Below are 21,448 nucleotides of genomic sequence, written 5' to 3' on the forward strand. Positions count from 1 at the left end.
CAAATACTGTGTGGGGCAGATTAGCCTGAATATGAATGGATTAAATGGGATTTATCCATTCAAACAATAAATGTTTAGTCGCACATGAAGTAAACGTTTTAAATGGTGTTCCAGGCAAATAAATATACTCACTGAATGTTTTGTTCACTATGAGATTAAACACAATCTGAAAATAGTAACCTGACCAGATGCTATTTAATTTATATTAGTTCTGAGTAAAGGTCACTCTAGTTATTAAAGTCCGTTTGTTAAAAACCTAATGAAGTGGGAGTGAGTGGTGTTGGTGGACCCAATCCACAAGTTCAATAAGATGACTCCAATTACAAAAAATAAAATAAAATTAATTAAAAGTTTTAAAATACTGCATTGAATTCGCGGGGAATCCTGGAATATTCTCCGAGTTGTCGATCTCCGTTAAACGGAGGCGTCTCTTATACCCGATTAGCACCGTGTTCTGTACAGTTTAATTTGTCTGGATTTCCATTATTTAACAGTCACTCTCATTGCTGCTAATGAGTGGAGAAATGACCAGTTCATGACCAGCTTCAGTGGAAGATAAAACATTTATTCCTGTGATATTGTGTAATATGCCACAAAGTCCTGATATCCTGTGTTCCCAACACCAGTGAATGTTAGACAGCCGGTGGTCAGTAAAATTAACGGCAATGGTTTGGATGCTGAAGGATAACTTTGCTGATCACCGTGTCCGTTCTGATTCATTAACTTCTCTGTCAAAAGTTGGTGTGCATTTTATGTTTCTCTGTCAACTCACTGTTGAATTATCAGGCAAGCGGCTTCTTTTACCGCTAATGTTCACAGGACTGTCTGAGGCTGAGGGACAGTTCGAGAAATGTAAAGAGAGACTTTTTGTAATTTGAGAGTTTCTTCTTGTCTACAGACCCACATTGTACAGTGATGGCTATCCGCACTGCAAATGTAATCACGTCATTCATTCCCTCATTTAGTTACATTATGTCTGATAAATTATACTTTATTGTTGCAATGGGATAGAGTCCCGGAGTGTTGCAAATCTGAGTGACAAACGATTTATTCCCTGATAGTGTAATTTAATCTGTTTATGTTCATCCCTTTATATTGGAGTGCAGAAATAAAGAGACTTAATATATAATGGAATTCGATTTTACTTAGAGATGTTTAAATATCATTTCCCATTCAGATGAGGATAGACATTACAATGAATCCATTCAGCCAAACAAATATACCGATACCGATCTAATATCGTTTTTTAAATAATAACCTATTTAAATATCTGTGTCCATTCTGTTGGGGGTGTGGAAGGCGGGACGTGGATCCAGTCGCCGCCTCCACCAGGGAATCAACAGGCGGCGCCTGGAAAGCCGCCCCCTTCTGCCGGGTATTTAAATGCCGCTCACTGGGACCCGAATCCAACAGTCCGGGAGCTGGTTTGTTCACTGAGTTCCTGACACAACCATTTCCCCCAAATGACCAGAAGGATGAGGTGGGCCATTTCTCTCAGTTTGTTGCTGACTTTCTTATCCCGTGAGTAGTTTTTATTGTCCAAGTCTCTCACTGTTACTGTCTCAGTGTTAGTCTCTCTCTGGAATGTTCCAGAGTCACCAATCATTTCACCAGCATTAATCCTCGGGCTTTTTGATATATTTTTACAGGTGTCCAGTCGGATGTTGCATTAACTCAGCCGGAGGCAGAGACCGGGCGTCCCGGAGGCTCCCTGACACTGACCTGTAAAACCAGCGGCTTCAATCTTGGCAGCTACTGGATGGGTTGGATCCGCCAGGTTCCCGGACAGGGGCTGGAGTGGCTGGTGAGCTACCATTCTTCATCCAGCAACAGCTACGCCCCAGCAATTAAAGATCGATTTACTGCGTCCAAAGACACTTCGAACAACATCTTCGCTTTGGCCATGAGGAGCCTGAAGACCGAAGACACCGCCATCTATTACTGTGCAAGAGACCACAGCGAGAGGAACCAGGGCTGGACCCGCACAAGAACAGTTTGAGAGGGAATTCAGCAACTTGCACCTTAACCTGAAGGTCAGCACTTGATTCAAATGTAATATTAATGTCAGTGGTCAGAGTCAAAACACACGCTGCTTCTTACATAACTAACACAGAGAAAATTAAACAATAAAACCTAACAAACCAATCGATCTAATAGGATGAGCTTGTGTCTGTTTATATTTACTGTTCACAGTTTCAGCAATGACAGACCTGGATATAACCGGCGTTTTATTATTTCTGATACTTGGAGAAAGTCTCTGTACATTGGGTTTGATAAACTGCTGTCTAAATTGTAAATTAGATCAGAAGTAAACTTGTATTTGAAGTGAATATTGAGCGGCAGGACTGAACAGAGAGTGAGTGCAGTTTTTGTGCGGGTGTCTGTCACTGTGACTACAGTGGGTCACAGTGCTGTGCACAGCGACATCCTCATACAAAAACCTCAGTGAAAGAGCTTGTTCAAATTGGTGATCAGCGTCACAGCAGGATTGCCAACGTAAATGAGGCTTAAATAAAACACAATATTAGTTTATAAAAAGGTATTAAAATCTTCCACTTTATCTCTGTTGACCGACACGCTAAATGTGCACAGAAGGTTTAAAAGTGTTCCGATCCTCTTTATAAATGTAATGACCAGGACACGCTGAAATAGATTCGCTCTTGGAAGAGACAGAGTTAGTTTTTTGGGAGAGCAGTGACATTAAATCTCTGTATTTTACAGTTAACAGTCTGCCGCAGTATTTGACACGCTGTGTCTCACTGTGATAACTGGGGCACAGCAGTTACTGTCAATACAAAAAGCCCTTCAGCACTAATTCACTGAGGCTGGCTCAGTGCTCGCTTTTACAATCCAACTTTATTCACAGTGAAGTATTAATTATGTCCATCACTGCCCAAATAACGAGAAATAATTTGGGAACACTGATAATTATTCACGAAATCCGTTCGCGTTTTCAGTAACATGCCCATGTGTTACTCTGAAATATAAACATTTGGGTCATTTCTGAGCAGCAAGCGAAATCTACAAATACAATTATAATTTAATGAAAATTCATTGTGACTTTACTTTGCCGTTGGTTTGTGAATATTTAAAATAATGGTGGATTTCTGTCTATTTTGTGCAGGTGCGGTTAATGTATGGAGCAGCCCAGGGAATGTGACACTGTGACTACTTCGACTACTGGGGACAAGGCACCATGGTGACGGTGACTGCAGGTAAGAACCGTACAATTATTTCATGCTGTTTTATTTCAGTCGTTGTTTTCTATTTTGATCTATTTTAACAATTCATTCGTTCACTGAATTGCGGGTTTGCTGGATTCTGTATTGAGATTTTGTTGTAATGTTTCACGTGATTCTGCTGAAAAGGGTTCGAGAATTACTCTGCCTCTTGACACAAAGGTGCTGATGAGGGATTTAGTCCCTGGCTATTGTGATTTGGTGTTTATTTCCTGAGGATACTGTGTGGTTGGGTTACTTTAAATATCGAACACCTGTTAAACAGTTTGGCGTTTCTGCAATGTTTAATGTCGGCGACTTTTCAGGTTAGGTGAATTGGCCATGCTAAATTGTCCCTTAATTGGAAAAAAATTATCGGGCACTAATTTTTTTTTTAAATCTCGGTGACATTTGGTGGTTGCAAGTTTTACCACCTCCTGCACATGTGTTAGGAATTGAACCCAATATTAATAAAATATTCTAAAGTTTCTGTGTTAATTTATTGAACATGCTCCGCTTATTCACACTGCTGATGATATTCTTCTATATTTTTGTTTAATTATTCATTCATTTGATGACAAGCGGATTTGGTGGCTTCGAGATTGAGATTTGCTTGAAATGTTATGTTTGGTTCTGTTGAAATTGTCTTTTGAATTGAGCTGCTTCTCCATGAAGCAAGTTTCAGTCCCTCGGTGATGTGATGTGGTATTTTTCTGCTCGATACATTGTATCTGGGTGACATTGAATAAGGTAAATGTGTGAAACAGTTTGGCGTTTCTGCATTGTTTAAACTCGGTGACACCGACTGGTTACATGTTTTGTAATTGAATGAAAACAATATACGTGTTTGGAACTACTTGACACATGATTGGAGGCAGAAAACAGGCATGATTGTAGATTGAACGTAGCCATGGTTCAAGGCACCCTTTCGAATGTAAGTTATTTCTGCAATAACAGCCTGGCTTTTCTGCAATGTTTGCTCTCGGTGGGATTGATGGTTGCAACTTTTATCATCTACTGCAAACATTTAAGTGTTTAAATATGTTTGGACTATGTTGAAAATATGAATAAAATGTGGTAAAGTTTCAATATTTTTTTTGGACCTATCCCTCCTCACAATGGCATTGCTGTCATTGTATATTTCTATTTAGTTTGATAATTCATACATTTGGTGGTGAGCTGGTTTACTGGATTTGATACTGAGATGGTTTTGAAATGTTAAGCTTGATTCTGTTAAGTGTAGAATTGATCTGCTTCTCTCGGAAATGGGTTTCAGTCCCTCAGTGATGAATTTTGTTGTTGTCTTGCTGAGAAGATTTGGCTGCGTGACTTTGAATAGGTACAATTTGTGAAGCGGTTTGGCGTTTCTGTATTGTTTCTGCATTGTTTAAACTCGGTGACACTGAGAGGTTACAGGTTTTCTGGTTCAATGCAAACGGTCTACCTGTTTGAATCTCTTTGAAACACGATTGGAGTGAACAAATAGGCAGGTTTCGGAAATAAAGAAACAAATTACAGATATATTAGGGCTTTTTTTAAATGTTAACTGGTGATTTCAGATTAAACTATCGTGTAACTGAACAGTGCTGTAGAATTAGTATATTATTATTAAAACAGTTTCAGACACAATCACTGAATATTTCCAGCCCACTTCAACAATTTTTCAAATTGGAGAGTAAAATTAATATAATTTGAACAATTATAATGCGGTAATATTATCCACAGATGTTGTCATATTAATGTCATCAATCGCCTTCCACAATTCTGCTGCCCATTGACATCACTGGAAAAGTCTCTGGGCTGGAAATATTCAGTGATTGTGTCTGAAACTGTTTTAATAATAATATACTGATTCTACAGCACTGTTCAATTACACAAGAGATTTTGAATTATTTTTTATTTCCATGATTACGTTTGCAGTTACTTAAATAGGAGTTTAACATTGCAGTTTGACAATTTGTGTATCCGGTTATAATATTCTTTCTGTGCAGCTGCAATAATATGATTCCTTCAATGTCATTTGAAGTTGGATAGTGAGATAATTGTCAATAATCTAATCATGAACAGTTTTCTGCGATCTGGAAGTTGCTGACAGTGAAGAAATTGTTCATACGATTTAATTTGAATTGTAGGAACGTTCAAACTGCACAGGGCTGGAGGTTGACAAGTAAATGCTTGAAATTCAAAGAGATTAATTTAATTACAAAAGGAGAATATTAGCTTTGCGACAAAACAATAACACCCTGTCTTGCATTGCTGTGCTGTACAGTGTAGAATTACAGAAAAATAAATGACACATGAGGAGAATAGGTTATATCTGAGCCTCAACCTTATTTCTTCTGAATTATTAAATTCAGCAAGAACATTTCTCCTTAATTTGCTCATTATGTTGCCGTGTTGTGTTGGATCTGAATGAAGTGTTTTCACTCTGTTTCACACTGATTAAATTGGATCTCCTTTCTTCAAACAATATTTTTAACAATTAAATTACAGGGATTATCTGATTTTTTAAATCTAGGAAGCACATTTATTGATCTCAAACTGCCAGGGTCTTTACCTGTGTATATATGTAGTTTCGAGTTATGACAGTTTATCAATTCGGGAGTGCGGTTTTATCAAACAGATGGTATATTGTACATGTCTGAAGGTTTCCATCCGGTTATTTTAATTTTATTGTTTACCATTGCCAAAGATTTAATTAAACCCAAATTATTTAATAAAAATTCAAGCAGGAGCAGGATTTGAACTATCGAGAAACATTTTGGTATGATTTATATTGTAGTACAAATCAGCTAACAAGGCAATTAATTAACATTAACAATAACTTGCAATGCAATATTAGTACTAACTGATTCAACATAAATGACCTCCTGCAACAGAGTGACACACTGGCGCGCAATATCAAAGTGTATGGAGAATGTTTAATTGTATGGAAAATGAATTGAGATTACAATGCATTTCTTTACTCATGTCGATGCGGTATGTCAGGTGGAGCATTTTGTTGATTATATTTAATTAAGAAATTAGATCAAGTCAGGTAATCGTCTTTCGATGTGAAGGTTTCCTGTTTTTTAAATTTATTTCAATCACTGATCTATGTTACGGACATTAAACTACAAAAAGTGCTGACGCCAACTTAGAATCCGTGGACTTTTACAACAGAAAAACCGACGCCACACCTGGACTGCTTCCGCTACCGTTGAGGGGCGAGAATGGAACACACTCAATTCCACTGAAAAATGGTGCAGGATACGCGGGTCCGACACTCTGGAGGCTGACAAGCTGCAGCCACACATACACATTACAGTTCCCAGCCACACATATCCCAGCCAACAAGATGGCACTGGTTATGCTGGAGTGCACCCATACAGCCAGTCGGCTGGGGCCAGAGGGCACTAGCTTCAAAAGGGCTGTTAGTGGTGTGCGCAGCTGCATGGCTGCCTTGCTGGCTGCGGCAATGGTGTACCATGTTTGTCCACCCCCCCCAACCCCCGCCATCCCCAGAGTCCACCTCCTGGTCACTCCCCCTATTCTCCCCCCCCCCCCCCTCCCCACCACCGGCCCTGGCTGAAGCTCCCTAGCCAGCGGCACAATTGTCTGCAAACTAAGGCGATGTTGGACACCTTCCGGACACCCTCTCCCTTCCTCAGCAGCCACCACGCCAATTTCACGATTTTTCAAAGCACAAATGAACCACGCCATCGGGAACGCGGCTAATTGGAGGCGGAGAACCGCGATGACCCTGGAGATACGGGCTGGGCCCGCTAATGATTATGCAAATTGTGCCCACTGTATGTGTGGAGTGAAACGTATTGACGTCAATTTCAAGGTATTGGAGAATCGGATTTGGCGTCAAATCTGGGCCTCTCCTGATTTTGGTATGGGAAGCTATTTTCCGCCAAATCATTTTTCCCAATTTCCATGTCAGTTTATGGAAAATCCCGCCCTCTATCTCTCACACATACACTCGCTCACAGTCACACACACAGCCTCACACGCCCATTCTCTTCCATGCCCTCGCTATCTTTCTCTCTCTCCAACTATCTCTGACACACGAACACTCTGTCACCCACTCTCTCTCACAATAGGCGCATTATCTCCCTCTCTATTTCTCTTCCAAACACTCATTCTCTCTCAAATCCATTCACTCTCAGACACTCTCACATTCTTTCTCACATGCAATCTCCCAAACACACCTGCACACTGTTTCACATGCACTATCACACAAACAATCTCACTCACAAAAATAGCATATATGTCTCACACTCTCTTACAAACACACACAGAGGCACATTATTATTCTCTTTCATGCACGCAATCTCCCTCTCTCACAGGCTGTCCCTCACACACACACTCTCTTAAACACATTACCAATCTCACTCAAATGCACAAACTCTTACACACACACTCTCTCGCATAAATTCTCTCTTGCACACATGCTCCCTCATACGCACGCTCTCTCATACACACGCTCTCTCATACACACGCTCTCTCATACACGCTCTCTCACACACACACTCTCCCACACACCCGTGCTCTCATACACAGTCTCTTGCACACCATGCTTTCTCACATAGATGCTCTCTTGCACACATGCTCCCTCACCCACATGTTCACTCACACACATGCTCTTTTGCACACATGCTCCCTCGCACACAAGCTCTCACACACGCTCTTTCCCACACTCTCACACACATGCTCCCTCTCACATGTGCTTTCTCACACTCACACTCTCTCACACATGCACTCTCTCGTACTCACGCTCTCACACACACAGGCTCACTTGCACACACTGTGTCTTGCACACATGCTCTTTCACACATACCCTCTCTCACACACACTCTCTTACACACATGCTCTCTCACACACATGCTCTGTCATACACATGCTCTCTGATGCACACGCTCTCTCATATGGTCTCTCACACACACGTGTTTTTTGCCCTCATGCTCTTTCGCACAGATGCTCTCTCATACACATGCTCTCTCTCATACATATGGTCTCTCACACACACATATCTTCTTGCACACATGCTCTCTCATACATATTCTCTCTCACTCATGCTCTCTCGCATACAGGCTTTCTAACACATTCTTTCACACACATGCTCTCGTGCACACACGCTCTCTCACATCCTTATTCTCTTACACACACGCTCTTTCACACACACTCTCTCTCACTTATATATGCTCTACCACACATACTCTCTCACACACACGTGCTCAACCACACACACTCTCACACATACATGCTGTGCCACACATGCTCGCTCATACATGTAATCTCTCGCACATACACTCTCTCACACACACGTGCTCCACTACACATGCTCGGTCACATGCATGCTCTCTCACACACATCCTTGCATGCTTCTGCACACAGGCTTTCTCACACATACGCCCTATCAAACAAACACTGTCTCACACGTACGTGTTCTGCCACACATGCTCTCTCACACACATGATCTCTCACACACAGTCTCTCACACACATGCTCTCTCAAACACATGCTCTCTCAAACACATGCCCTCTTGCACACTCACGCATGCACTCTCTCAAACACACTGTCTTGATCGATCTCTCGCAGAAAGACACACATTCACACGCATGTATGCACATACGTATGCAGCCACACACTCGCACTCTCTCACACGCATTCTTCGACACACAGTTGAAAATGACTGACTTTGGCATCAAGTTAGCATTTGAACGAGTGTGGCGTCAAGCAACCCAAACAAAAATGAATAGATGGGAATCAGGGGAACAATCTCTGCTGGTTGGAGTCATAACCAGCACCAAGGCAGATGGTTTCCGCTGCTGGAGGTCAATCATCCCAATTCCCGGACATCACTGCAAAAGTTCCTCAGAGCATTGTCTTTTCAGTTTATTCGCCAATGACCTTCTTTAAATCATAAAGTCAGAAGTGGGGTTGTTCTCTGATGATTGCACCTTGTTCAGCTCCATTATTAACTGTGCAGATACTGAAGAGGTTTATCTGCAAATAAAACAAGATGGGGGCTATGTCCAGGCTTCGGCTAACAAGTGGTCAGTAACAATCACGTCACACACTTGAAGGAAATGGCCACCCCAGCAAGAATGGATCTTATGATCACCTCTTGACATTCAACGGCATTACCATCATTAAATCCCCCACCATCAACATGCGAGGGATTAACAAGGACCTGAAAGTCATCTGGATGAGCCACGTACAATTTGAGGCCAGAAGAACAGATCAGAGGTGAGGAATCCTGCGGTGTAAAACTCAACTCCTGACTCCCCAAAGCTTGTCTACCATCTGAAGATCCGCTGCAGAAGCTCATGAAGACTCCTTAGACAATACCTTCGAAACCCATGACAGCTACAGTGTGGACAAGGACAGCAGACACACCAACTGGAAGTTCTACCCCAGGTCACTCAAAACCATTCCTTCAATTTCGCTGGTTCAACATCCTGTAACTGCCCCCGACACACCAGATGGACTGAGTGGTTGATGAAGGAAGCTCACCACCACCTTGTCAAGTGCAATGAGGAATGGGAAATAAATGCTGGCCTAGCCAGAGACGTCTACATCACAAGAATGAAGAAATACAACACACTCTCTCTGACACAATATTACAATAATCTTACGGGCTAAAAATTCCCATTCGCAAAATGAAAATTCATTAAGTTGCAGAAATGTTCATTGTTCCACTTCTGAATTGTTTTGTGAAAAATGAAATTACATCGGCATTAAAGTAGCTGTCCAGTGATCTACACTGCTGTCTGACTGTACACAGCCGGTGTTACTGACAGTATTAAAGCAGCTGCCCAGTGATCTACACTGCTGTCTGAATTTACACAGCCGGTGTTACTGAAAGTATTAAAGCAGCTGCCCAGTGATCTACACTGCTGTCTGACTGTACACAGCCGGTGTTACTGACAGTATTAAAGCAGCTGCCCAGTGATCTACACTGCTGTCTGACTTTACACAGCCGGTGTTACTGAAAGTATTAAAGCAGCTGCCCAGTGATCTACACTGCTGTCTGACTGTACACAGCCGGTGTTACTGACAGTATTAAAGCAGCTGCCCAGTGATCTACACTGCTGTCTGACTGTACACAGCCGGTGTTACTGAAAGCTGATCAATGTGGAGAATCAGGACAGGATGGATGGAGGGGAAGAGGAGGAGGTGGGGATGGGGAGCCGAATGGAGGAGCCCCCAGCTCGGCTGTGGACAACAGGCAACAGGAAGCTGAGCCTGAGCGGAAAATCATCCAGAGAAACATCGTCCTAATGGGCTGGGAGTTCCTGGGAATGATCACTCACCCACGATCACTCACTCACTCACTCACTCGCCCTCACTCACCTATCTTCACTCATTCACTTACCCTCACTCACTCACCATCACTCACTGATCCTCACTCACCCATCCTCAATGATACACCTTTCTTAACCACCCTCACACGCAGCCTCACTTACCCACCCTCATTCACTCACCCTCACTCTCCCACCCTCACTCACCCACTCTCACTCACCCACCCTCCCTGACACACTCTCACTCACTCACCCCCCGACAAACACACACTCACCCACCCTCCTTGACACTCTCACTCACCCACCCTCCCTGACACACTCTCACTCACCCACCCTCCCTGACACACTCTCACTCACTCACCCCCCGACACACACACTCACCCACCCTCCCTGACACACTCTCACTCACCCACCCTCCCTGACACACTCACTCACCCACCCTCCCTGACACACACTCTCACTCACCCACCCTCCCTGACACACTGTCACTCACCCACCCTCCCTGACACACTCTCACTCACCCACCCTCCCTGACACACACACTCACCCACCCTCCCTGACACACACACACTCATCCACCCTCCCGACACACTCTCACTCACCCACCCTCACTCACTCACCCTCCCTGACACACTCTCACTCACCCACCCTCCCTGACACACTCTCACTCACCCACCCTCCCTGACACACTCTCACTCACCCACCCTCCCTGACACACTCTCACTCACCCACCCTCCCTGACACACTCTCACTCACCTACCCTCACTCTCACACCCTCACTCACCCACCCTCCCTGACACACTCACCCACCCTCATTCAGAACTACTCACCCTCACTGACTCACCCTATCATGCCTAACATAACTCGTTCACCCTCACTCACACTCTCACTCACTCATTCTCAAACACCCACCCATCCTCACTCATCCTCTCCCACCCTCATTCAGGCTCTCACCCTCACTCAGTAACCCACCCACACTCACCCCCACCCTCACACATCCTCATTCAGTAAACCACCCAAACTCACTCCCAAACCCTCACACACCCTCACTCACCCGCCCTCATTCAGGCTCTCACCCTCACTCAGTAACCCACCCACACTCACTCACCCAGCCTCACACACCCTCACTCACACACCCTCACACACCCTCAATCAGTAACCCACCCTCACTGACACATTCACTCTCCCCCTCACTCAAATACCATCACCCACCCTAACTCGCCCACACTCACTCACTCACCCTCCAACCCACCATCGCTCTCTAATCCTCCCTCACACATCCACCCTGACTCATTCATACTTACTCACCCAGCCTCACTCATTTACCTTCACTTACAAAGACTCGCACCCGCACTCTTTCATATGCATTCCTTACCATTCCTCACTCACCCACATTCCCTCATTCACCCTTATTCAGCCACCCTCTCCGGACGCACCCACTCTCTATCACCCACTATCACTCACCCTCATTCACTCCCCCACCCTCACTCACTCTCACTGACACACACTCACTCTCATTCACCACCCAAATTCACCCTCACTGACACACCCAAACCCATTCACTCACACATCCTCATCCACCCACAGCCATCCCCTCACTCACTCAACCACCATCACACACACACCCTCGCTCACCCACCCACACTTATTCTCCGCCACTCACACGCCCTCACTCACCCAAGATCACCAACTAATTCTCAATGATGCACCTCGCTCACTTGGACACTCTCATACATCCTCACTGACCTGTACTCACTCAACCATCCTCCCTCAATCACCCTCACTCATTCACTGTCCCTCATTCACCCACACTCACCCACGTTCACTGACTCCCCCTCATTCATTCACCCACTCCATTCACTCACCAGCAGTCGACCCCTTGACTCACTCACCCAGCGTCACTCACCCAGTGAGAGAGCCTGACTCATTCGTCCTCGGTGACATACTTACCCTCACTCAGTCAGTCATCCCTGATCTGCCACTCATCAACACTCATACATCAGAACTTCCGGTTGCGGCTATGCGGAGCTAAGCCGCAAGTTTGGCAGCTCCCGCTAGAAACGGACTTTGGAGCTCTTTTCAGGGCCCCCAACGGTGCTTTATCGACGATTCCCGACGTGGGAAGGGGTCTGCAGTAAATCCCCAGGGTTCTATGGTCCGGACCAGGAGGGGGGCGAGCAGAAAAGCGGTGGCAGCGCCTCTGGAAAAGCGGGGGACGGGAAACAAAATGGCGGCCGGCGGAGCCCTCGAGGAATGGAGGCAGTGGGCGCAGGAGCAGCAGGAGACTCTTCAGCGCTGCTTCCAGGAGCTTAAGGTGGAGTTGCTGGAGTCGCTGAAGGCTACCACCGGTAAGCTGCAGGAGACTCAGACAGCCCAGGGGGCCGCAATCTGGGAGCTGCAGCAGCAGGCCTCCGAAAGGGAGGATGAGGCCGCAGCCCTCGCGGGGAAGGTGGAGATGCACGAGGCGCTCCATAAAAAGTGGCAGGAGCGGTTCGAGGAGCTGGACAACCGGTCGAGGTGGAAACATTTACGGATCCTGGGCCTCACGGAGGGGCAGGAGGGGTCGGACCTGGCGGCCTATGTGGTTGTTTTGTTGAACTCGCTGATGGGGGCTGGGTCCTTCCAGGTGCCCCTGGAGCTGGAGGGGGCCCACAGAATACTGGCCAGGAGGCCCAAGCCGAATGATCCGCCGCGGGTGGTCCTGGTGCGGTTCCACCGGTTCGTTGACCGGGAGTGCGTGCTTCGGTGGGCCAAGAAGGAGCGGAGCAGCAAGTGGGAGAACACGGAGGTGCAGATCTTCCAGGACTGGAGTGCGGAGGTGGCTAAGTGGAGTGCCGGGTACAACCGGACAAAGGCGGTGCTCCGCAAACAGAGTGTGATGTTTGGCATGTTGCAGCCGGCGCATCTGTGCATCACCTACAAGGACTGTCACCATTATTTTAAGTCCCCGGAGGAGGCGTGGGCCTTTGTGCAGGCTGAGAAATTGGACTCAAACTGAGGGTCAGGGATGGGGGTTTTGTATGTAAACGCAAAGTGTCTAAATTTTTTCTTTGGAGGGGGGTTGAGTGGGGGTATCTGTGGGAGGTGTTGGAAAGGTTTGGGTTTGTGGAGGGGTTTGTCCGTTGGGTGAGACTGCTTTATGAGGCCCCGATGGCAAGTGTAGCCATGAATAGGAGGAGGTCGGAGTACTTTCGGCTGCACTGGGGATGGGACAGGGGTGTCCCCTGTCCCCCTTGCTCTTTGCGTTGGCAATTAAGCCCCTGGCCATGGCGTTGAGAGTCGGGGAACTGGAGGGGCCTGGTGCGGGGTGGGGAGGAGCATCGAGTGTCGCTTTATGCGGACGACCTGTTGCTGTATGTGGCGGACCAGGTGGGGGGAATGCCAGAGGTGATGAGGATTCTCAGCGAATTTGGGGGCTATTCTGGGTATAAGCTCAACCTGGGTAAGAGCGAGCTGTTCGTGGTGCAACCAAGGGATCAGGAGGAGGGGATTGGTAGGCTCCCACTGAAGCAGGCAGGGAGGAGCTTTAGGTACCTGGGAGTCCCGGTGCCTGGGAGTCCCGGTATCTGGGAGCTGGGGGGCCCTGCACAAGCTCAACCTCACAAGGTTGGTGGAGCAAATGGAGGAGGAGTTCAAAAGGTGGGATATGTCACCACTGTTGCTGGCGGGGAGGGTGCAGTCCGTCAAGGTGACGGTGCTCCCGAGGTTTTTGTTCCTGTTCCAGTACCTTCCCATCCTTATCTCAAAGGCCTTTTTTTAGGAGAGTTAACAGGAGTATTACGGGATTTGTATGGGCGCATGGGACTCCGAGGGTGAGAAGGGTGTTCCTGGAGCGGGGCAGGGATGGGGGGGGCTGGCGCTGCCCAACCTCTGTGGGTACTATTGGGCTGCCAATGCAGCGATGGTACATATTGGGTAATGGACGGGGAAGGGGCAGCATGGAAGTGGATGGAGATGGCGTCCTGTGTGGACACGAGCCTGGAGGCGCTGGTAACGGCATTGCCATTCCCTCCAACGAGGTATGCCACGAGCCCGGTGGAGGCGGCTACCCTTAAAATTTGGGGGCAATGGAGATGGCATAGGGTGAGGTGGGGGGCTCGATGGAGTCCCCGATACGGGGGAACCACCGGTTTGTTCCAGGGAGCATCGATGGCGGATTTCTGGGCTGGCACAGGGTAGGTATCAGGAGGTTGAGGGACCTATTTGTGGACGGGTGGTTCGCAAGCCTGGGGGAGTTAGAGGGGAAGTTTGGGCTCCCCCTGGGAACATGTTTAGGTACATGCAGGTGAGGGCGTTTGCCAGGCGGCAGGTGGAGGGGTTCCCTCTGCTGTCCCCACGTGGGGTACGGGACCGGGTGCTCTCAGGGGTGTGGGTTGGGGGAGGGAGGATTTCGGACATATACCGGGTAATGCAGGAGGTAGACGAGCCGGGGGAAGTTCAGAGAGCCGCGGGAAGGTGCAGAGAGCCGGGGGAATGTGCAGAGAGCCGGGGGAAGGGGCAGAGAGCCGGGGGAAGGAGCAGAGAGCCGGGGGAAGGTGCAGAGAGCCGGGGGAAGGGGCAGAGAGCCGGGGGAAGGAGCAGAGAGCCGGGGGAAGGGGCAGAGAGCTGGGGGAAGGTGCAGAGAGCCGGGGGAATGTGCAGAGAGCCGGGGAAGGGCAGAGAGCGGGGGGAAGTGTAGGGAGGGGGGAACGTGCAGACAGCAGAGAACCGGGGAAAGAGCAGAGAGCTGGAGTTTGTGTAGAGAGCGGGAGGGGGGGGGGGGGCGGTGGTGCGGGGGAGATGCAGAGAGCCGGGGGAAAGTGCAGAGAGCCGGGGGAAGGCGCAGAGAGCTGGAAGAATGTCCATGGAGTGGGGATAAGCGATAAGAATCGGGGTAAAGTGCACAGTGCTGGCGAAAAGTTCAGAAAACCCGCACAAAATGCCAGGAACCGGGAAAAGCCCAAAGAACTGGGGAAAGTGTAGTGCACATGGGCAAATACACAAAGAGCAGGAAAAACAATGCAGAGTCGAGAGAAAGTGCAGAGATCTAAAAGAAAGTGAAGGGAGCAGGTGAAAGGTGCAGAAATCCAGCGGGAACCGCAGAGAGATGGGGGAACCCACAGGGAGCGCGGGGCGGGGAGTGGGGGGATTGCAGGCAGCCCGGTCTCAGTGACAGGCGGAATGTGTGGTTTAACACCACAATCAGCACAGCCAGGATCTTATTGAATGGGGGAGGAGGCTCGACGGGCCGAATGGCCGCCTCCCGCTGTTAATGTGCATGATCCTAAAATTAGAGAATGTTGCAATTACTCAAATGTAGAGTTTTATTGTAATTATATAAAGATGCATTGCGAAGGTATTTTTCAAGCAAAGTCACTACTCTCTGGTTTGGGGAGTGGGGGTAGTGAGATGGAGAAAGGAGGGGGCATCAGTCAGTTTGTACAAAGGGAATTTCCCAAAACTGCAAAGATACAAATGAAGAGACAACTTCTTCAACACAATTTGATTGTGACGTACACAGCTCAGTTAGATGGATTGTGACGGACACAGCTCAGTTAGCTGGATTGCAACGTACACAGCTCGGGATTGTGACGTACACAGCGCAGTTAGCTGGATTGCAATGTACACAGCTCAGTTAGCTGGATTGTGACGTATACAGCTCAGTTAGGTGGATTATGGCGTACGCAACTCAGTTAGCTGGATTGTGACGTACACAGCTCAGTTAGCTGGATTGTGACGTACACAGCTCAGTTAGCTGGATTGTGATGTGCCCAGCTCAGTTAGCTGGATTGTGACGTAGACAGCTCAATCAGCTGGATTGTGATGTACACAGGTCAGACAGCTGGATTGTGACGTACACAGCTCAGGTAGCTGGATTGTGACGTACACAGCTCAGTTAGCTGGATTGTGACGTACACAGCTCAGTTAGCTGGGATTGTGACGTACACAGCTCAGGTAGCTGGATTGTGACGTGCACAGCTCGGTTAGCTGGATTGTGACGTACACAGCTCAATTAGCTAGATTGTGACGTTCACTGCACAGTTAGATGGATTGTGACGTACACAGCTCAGTTAGCTGGATTGTGACGTACACAGCTCAGTTAGCTGGATTATGACGTACACAGCTCAGTTAGCTGGATTGTGACGTACACAGCTCAGTTAGCTGGATTGTGACCTACACAGCTCAGTTAGCTGGGCGGCTGGGTCGTGACGAAGATCGATCCCAACAGCGCGGTTTCAATTGAGGTTATTCAGAAAGACCCCCATTCTCAACCTTGCCCCTGGCCTGAGATGTGGTGACCCTCAGGTTAAATCACCACCAGTTAGCTCTCAAAAGGAGAGGGCCGTCTCCGGGACAATGGGACATTACATTTCGTTTTACATCATGGCTGACATAATGGGAAAACCATCCGCTCTTCGCTTTCAATCCAATGAAATGTACATCATTCTGATTATATCAAAATGTTGTTTTATGCCAGGTGATAGAGACGGAGAAAGATGTGAGTTTCTAATGAGGGGGTCAACAGGTGTTGGTTCTCAAATGATGGAACTAATAGAAGCTGAAATGTGGATGTAGCATTTGTTAGGAAAATGTTGGAATAAACGCATAACTCTCGTCAAATTTAGAAATGTTTGGTTGCTAAATAAATACAATCCCAGAGTCTAACTTGTTGAATGGGCCATTCTCTCCCAGCGACACCGTCTCCGCCCACTCTCTACAGCCTGGTCTCCTCCTGTCAGCAACACAACGCCGACGGCTCCATGACCTTCGGCTGTTTAGCGATGGACTACTCCCCAGAAATCACCAGCCTTACCTGGAAGAAAGATGGGCAGCTGATCACCACTGGAGTTAAGAAATACCCGTCAGTGAGAAACAAGAAGGGAACCTACACCCTGAGCAGCCAGTTAACCATCACCGAGTCAGAGGGGGGATGCAGCAAAATCAGCTGTGAGGTTCGGCACAGCGGCTCAGACAAGAGCATTGGAATGACATGTAAGTATTGTAGAACCTGTGACAAACAGAACCGCTTTGATTATTTTATTAACAACTTTGGTTATTTATGATACATTTATGAAACTCTGCATAGTTGATTCTTGGCGAAAAATATCGACTGCAGAAAAACAGTTAAAACATAATAAATCATTTTATTTGTTGCAAGATCTTCTGCAAGAAATGTTAACTTGTGTTTTTGAAGGTGGAAATGGCATCCCTCCAAATGTTCTCCTCACCGTGAGTTCCAGTGAAGAAATCTTAAGACAGAAATTTGCAACCATCGTCTGTTCAATCAACGATTTCCGTCCAAAGTCAATGACGGTGAAGTGGCTGAAGAATGGACAACCCATGGGTTCAGGAATTGTCACCTCTCCCGCCTGTGAAGTGAACGGGAACTTCTCGGCGAGCAGTCGGCTGACAGTCTCCACTGGGGAATGGTTCAGCAAAGCGGTCTATACCTGCCAGGTCACTCATCAAGAGGTCACCCAAGGTCACAACATCACCGCGTCTGGTAAGAGACACAAACAGAGGAAACAATAAATCATCCTGCATTCTGATGTTAATCAAAATCAGAAATTTACTAAAGTTAGTACAAAGCACAGAACAACTTCTAATTTACTGCCATGTAGTTTGTGTTTCATTCTGATGTAAGCTGCATTAGGGCTGCTCACCATTCAGGATTTGATCAGAACAGCAAAGAATGTTTCCACTACTTTGAAATCATTTCGTGAGTGAGGTGGACTTGATATCAGTTTTATCCCGAAACAGCTGATTATATTTCAGAGGCAGTGGGTGTGTTGAACCCTTTATTGATAACAGCTCCGGGGGAAAGTGTTAAAAAATTCATCCAACCTATTTATAAATTAGCGTTCAAGACTGTGTCCCAGAGATCAGGAATTATATATCGCATTGGGAATGCTGCAATGCTGATTCATTAAAATGATACCGGGGCTAAACGACTTTCACAGTAGCGGTTAGCAGTGATGCCTCACAGTGCCTGGGACCCGGTTCGAAACTGACGCCAGGTGACTGTGTGGAGTTTACACCTTCTCGCCGTCTCTGCACGGGTTTCCTCCAGGTGCTTTGGTTTCTTCCCACAGGCAAATACGTGCAGGTTAGGTGAATTGGTCATCCTACATTGTCGCTGAATGTCCAAAGATTAGGCGGGGTTGTGAGGCTACAGGGATAGGGTGGGGGAATTGCCCAAGGTAGAGTGCTCTTTCGCGGGTCGGTGCAGGCTCCATGGGCCGAATGGTCCTCTTCTGCACTGTAGTGATCTATTATTCTATAATAGATTTCACAGAACTCGCTGGTTTTCTTTTGTATATCGAAGATTAAAGGCGGTCTTCAGAGGTTGATATTTTGAAGTTGCTTTATTCCCATTTAGAGAGTGAAGGCTGAATCCTGCTGTCCTGATTGTGAAGCTGAAACTTGGGTTAATTTTCATGTTTTCAATCACAGATCCTTCCGGTTGCACTGATGCCTCAGTAACAATACTGCCACCATCAATAGAACAGGTCTTACTGGAGGCGACTGTAACCTTAACCTGCGTCATTTCGAATGCTCCTTATGGAGTCAACGTGTCCTGGAGTGAAGCGAAGAAGCCGCTGAAATCAGAGATTGCCGACCAGCCTGGGGCAGATACTGAGAGCGTGGTCAGCAAATTAAACATCTCGACACAAGCCTGGCTGAGTGGGGCTGTGTTTGACTGTGTGGCGAGCCATCAGGACCTGCCAACTCCTTTAAGAATTTCAATCCACAAAAAAATAGGTGAGCGGTGAAACTGAAGCAATAAGTGAGTCATTGTGTCTATTTCTAGTGTCAGTGCAGCGGTCAGTATTTAGCATTCAGCGTATTTATGGTCCATTCTGATTGGCAATTCCACTAACTAAATACTCTGGGCGTTTAGAGTTTAAGGGGAAATTGATATGCAGATGAATGAAGAATTAATTGAAAACAGTGATTTTGGGTTTAGATGGAGCGAGACCATAGACCACAAGACTTAGGAGCAGATGGAGGCCATTGGGCCCATCAACACCGGTCCAGCCTTCAGTGACGTCATGACTGATCTGCTGTGATAATCTTCAACTCCTCTTTCCCACCTTATCCCCATATCCCTTGACGCCTTTCCTGATTTAAAATATGTCTCCCTCAACCTTGAACATACTGACCGACCCAGAATATACAGCCCCCTGCGATAAATAATTCCACAGCTTCACTACCCTCTGAGAGAGGAAATTTCTTCTCATCTCTGTTTGAAATGGGCGAACCCTCACTTTGCGACCATGCACGCTGCTGCTAGACGCTCCCACAGGGGGAAAAAAAACCATCAGGGTCTATCCTAAGAAGCTCCCTGAGAATCTTTCATGTCTCAATTAGGTCGCCTTTATTCCTCTAAACTTCAATAAGTACAGCCCATCCTACTTAATCTCTCCCCAAAAGAAAATCCCTCCATAGTCGGGTTGAACCTCGTGATCCTTCTCTGGACTGGCTTCAAAACCAATCTGTCTTCCTTAGATACGGGCACCAAAACTATTCAAAGTATATCAGGTCGTAGTTAATTGGTGCCTTGTGCAGTTTGAGCATAACTTCCCCATGTTTATATTCTATTCCCTTTGAAATAAATGTCAATATCCAATTTGTCTCCATATTACCTGCAGAACTTGCTTTTTGTGGTTTCTGCGCGAGGACCCCCAATTCCCCCGTTACTTCAGCTTTCTTCAGTCTTTCTCCAGCTAAATAATATTCCGTTATGTTCCTCCTCCTCCCAAAGTGTCTAACCTCACATTTTCCTACCTCATATTCTATCTGCCAAGTTTTTACTCAGTAACTTAAGCTGTCTCTGTCCCTCTGTGGATTTTCTGTAATCCTCACCAATTGCCTTTCTATTTTTGTAACTGCAGCCATAGGCATAGTACACTCATTCATTAAACAGTTTTGAAATTCATGTATATTACAAATATTGCCCCCCCCCCCCCCCCCCCCCCTCTAGTCTTCTCGTTATCATCTCAAAGAATTGCAATAAATTTGTCAGGAATGAATTACCCTTCACGAAGCCGTGCAGTCCCTGTTTGATTACACTCTGTATGCTTAAATGCTCAGCTACTAAGGTCACTGGCCTATAGTTACCTGTTTTTGACTCCCTCACTTTTGAATAAGTGTGTTACATTGGCAGTTTTCTAATCCTCTTGGGGTAAGGTGAGAGGAGCCTGGTGTGGAGTTTATACACCAGCACAGAACAGTTGGGCCGAATGGCCTGTTTCCCGGCTGTACACTTTCTGAAACTTTCAAATCCAATATCCGTAAATTCTCAGGGAAAAGGATTGTGTCCACCTCTGCTCCGAGCTGGGAACCCGGACAGATCCCAAAGTGGAAAATGGAAACCTTTAAAATCCAACACAAAACACATTTCTCCCACATCTAACCCGCGGTTCCATTGTCTCTGGAATTCCCCATTTTATTGACATTTATTGTACATTTTATGCAGATCCCAATCCGCGGGAACCGTCCGTCTCTGTCCTCCTGCCCTCGGCTGAAGACGTCTCCGCTCAGAGATTCGTCTCCCTCAGCTGCTTAGTGAGAGGTTTCTCCCCCCGAGAGATCTTCGTCAAGTGGACCGTCAATGACAAGCCGGTGAATCCCGGCAACTACAAGAACACCGAGGTGATGGCGGAGAACGGCAATAGCTCCTTCTTCATGTACAGCCTGTTATCCATTGCAGCGGAGGAGTGGGCCAGCGGCGCTTCTTACTCCTGTGTGGTGGGACATGAAGCCATCCCCTTGAAGATCATCAACAGAACGGTTGATAAATCCAGCGGTAAACCCAGTTTTGTGAACATTTCCCTCGCTCTGATGGACACCGTTAATTCATGTCAATGAGAATCTATCAATTGCATTTCGAACTGAAATAAAAATAATAAAGGTTTTTTCCTCCAATTGTGATTTAAATACACAGCCGCTTAATTA

General features: G+C 46.7%; 1 gene segment (V, D, J or C); it reads left to right on the forward strand.

Annotated features, from left to right (window-relative positions):
• Positions 1-1,330: 1,330 nt before the first annotated feature.
• Positions 1,331-21,418, forward strand: LOC119960165. The segment is given in 7 exon segments: positions 1,331-1,521; positions 1,650-1,949; positions 3,159-3,215; positions 17,183-17,482; positions 17,685-17,993; positions 18,944-19,252; positions 20,970-21,418. Coding segments are annotated over 7 exon segments (1,725 nt in total).
• The last annotated feature ends 30 nt before the right edge of the window (positions 21,419-21,448 follow it).

This window comes from Scyliorhinus canicula, unplaced genomic scaffold, assembly GCF_902713615.1.
Source record: "Scyliorhinus canicula unplaced genomic scaffold, sScyCan1.1, whole genome shotgun sequence".
Taxonomy (NCBI): Eukaryota; Metazoa; Chordata; class Chondrichthyes; order Carcharhiniformes; family Scyliorhinidae; genus Scyliorhinus; species Scyliorhinus canicula.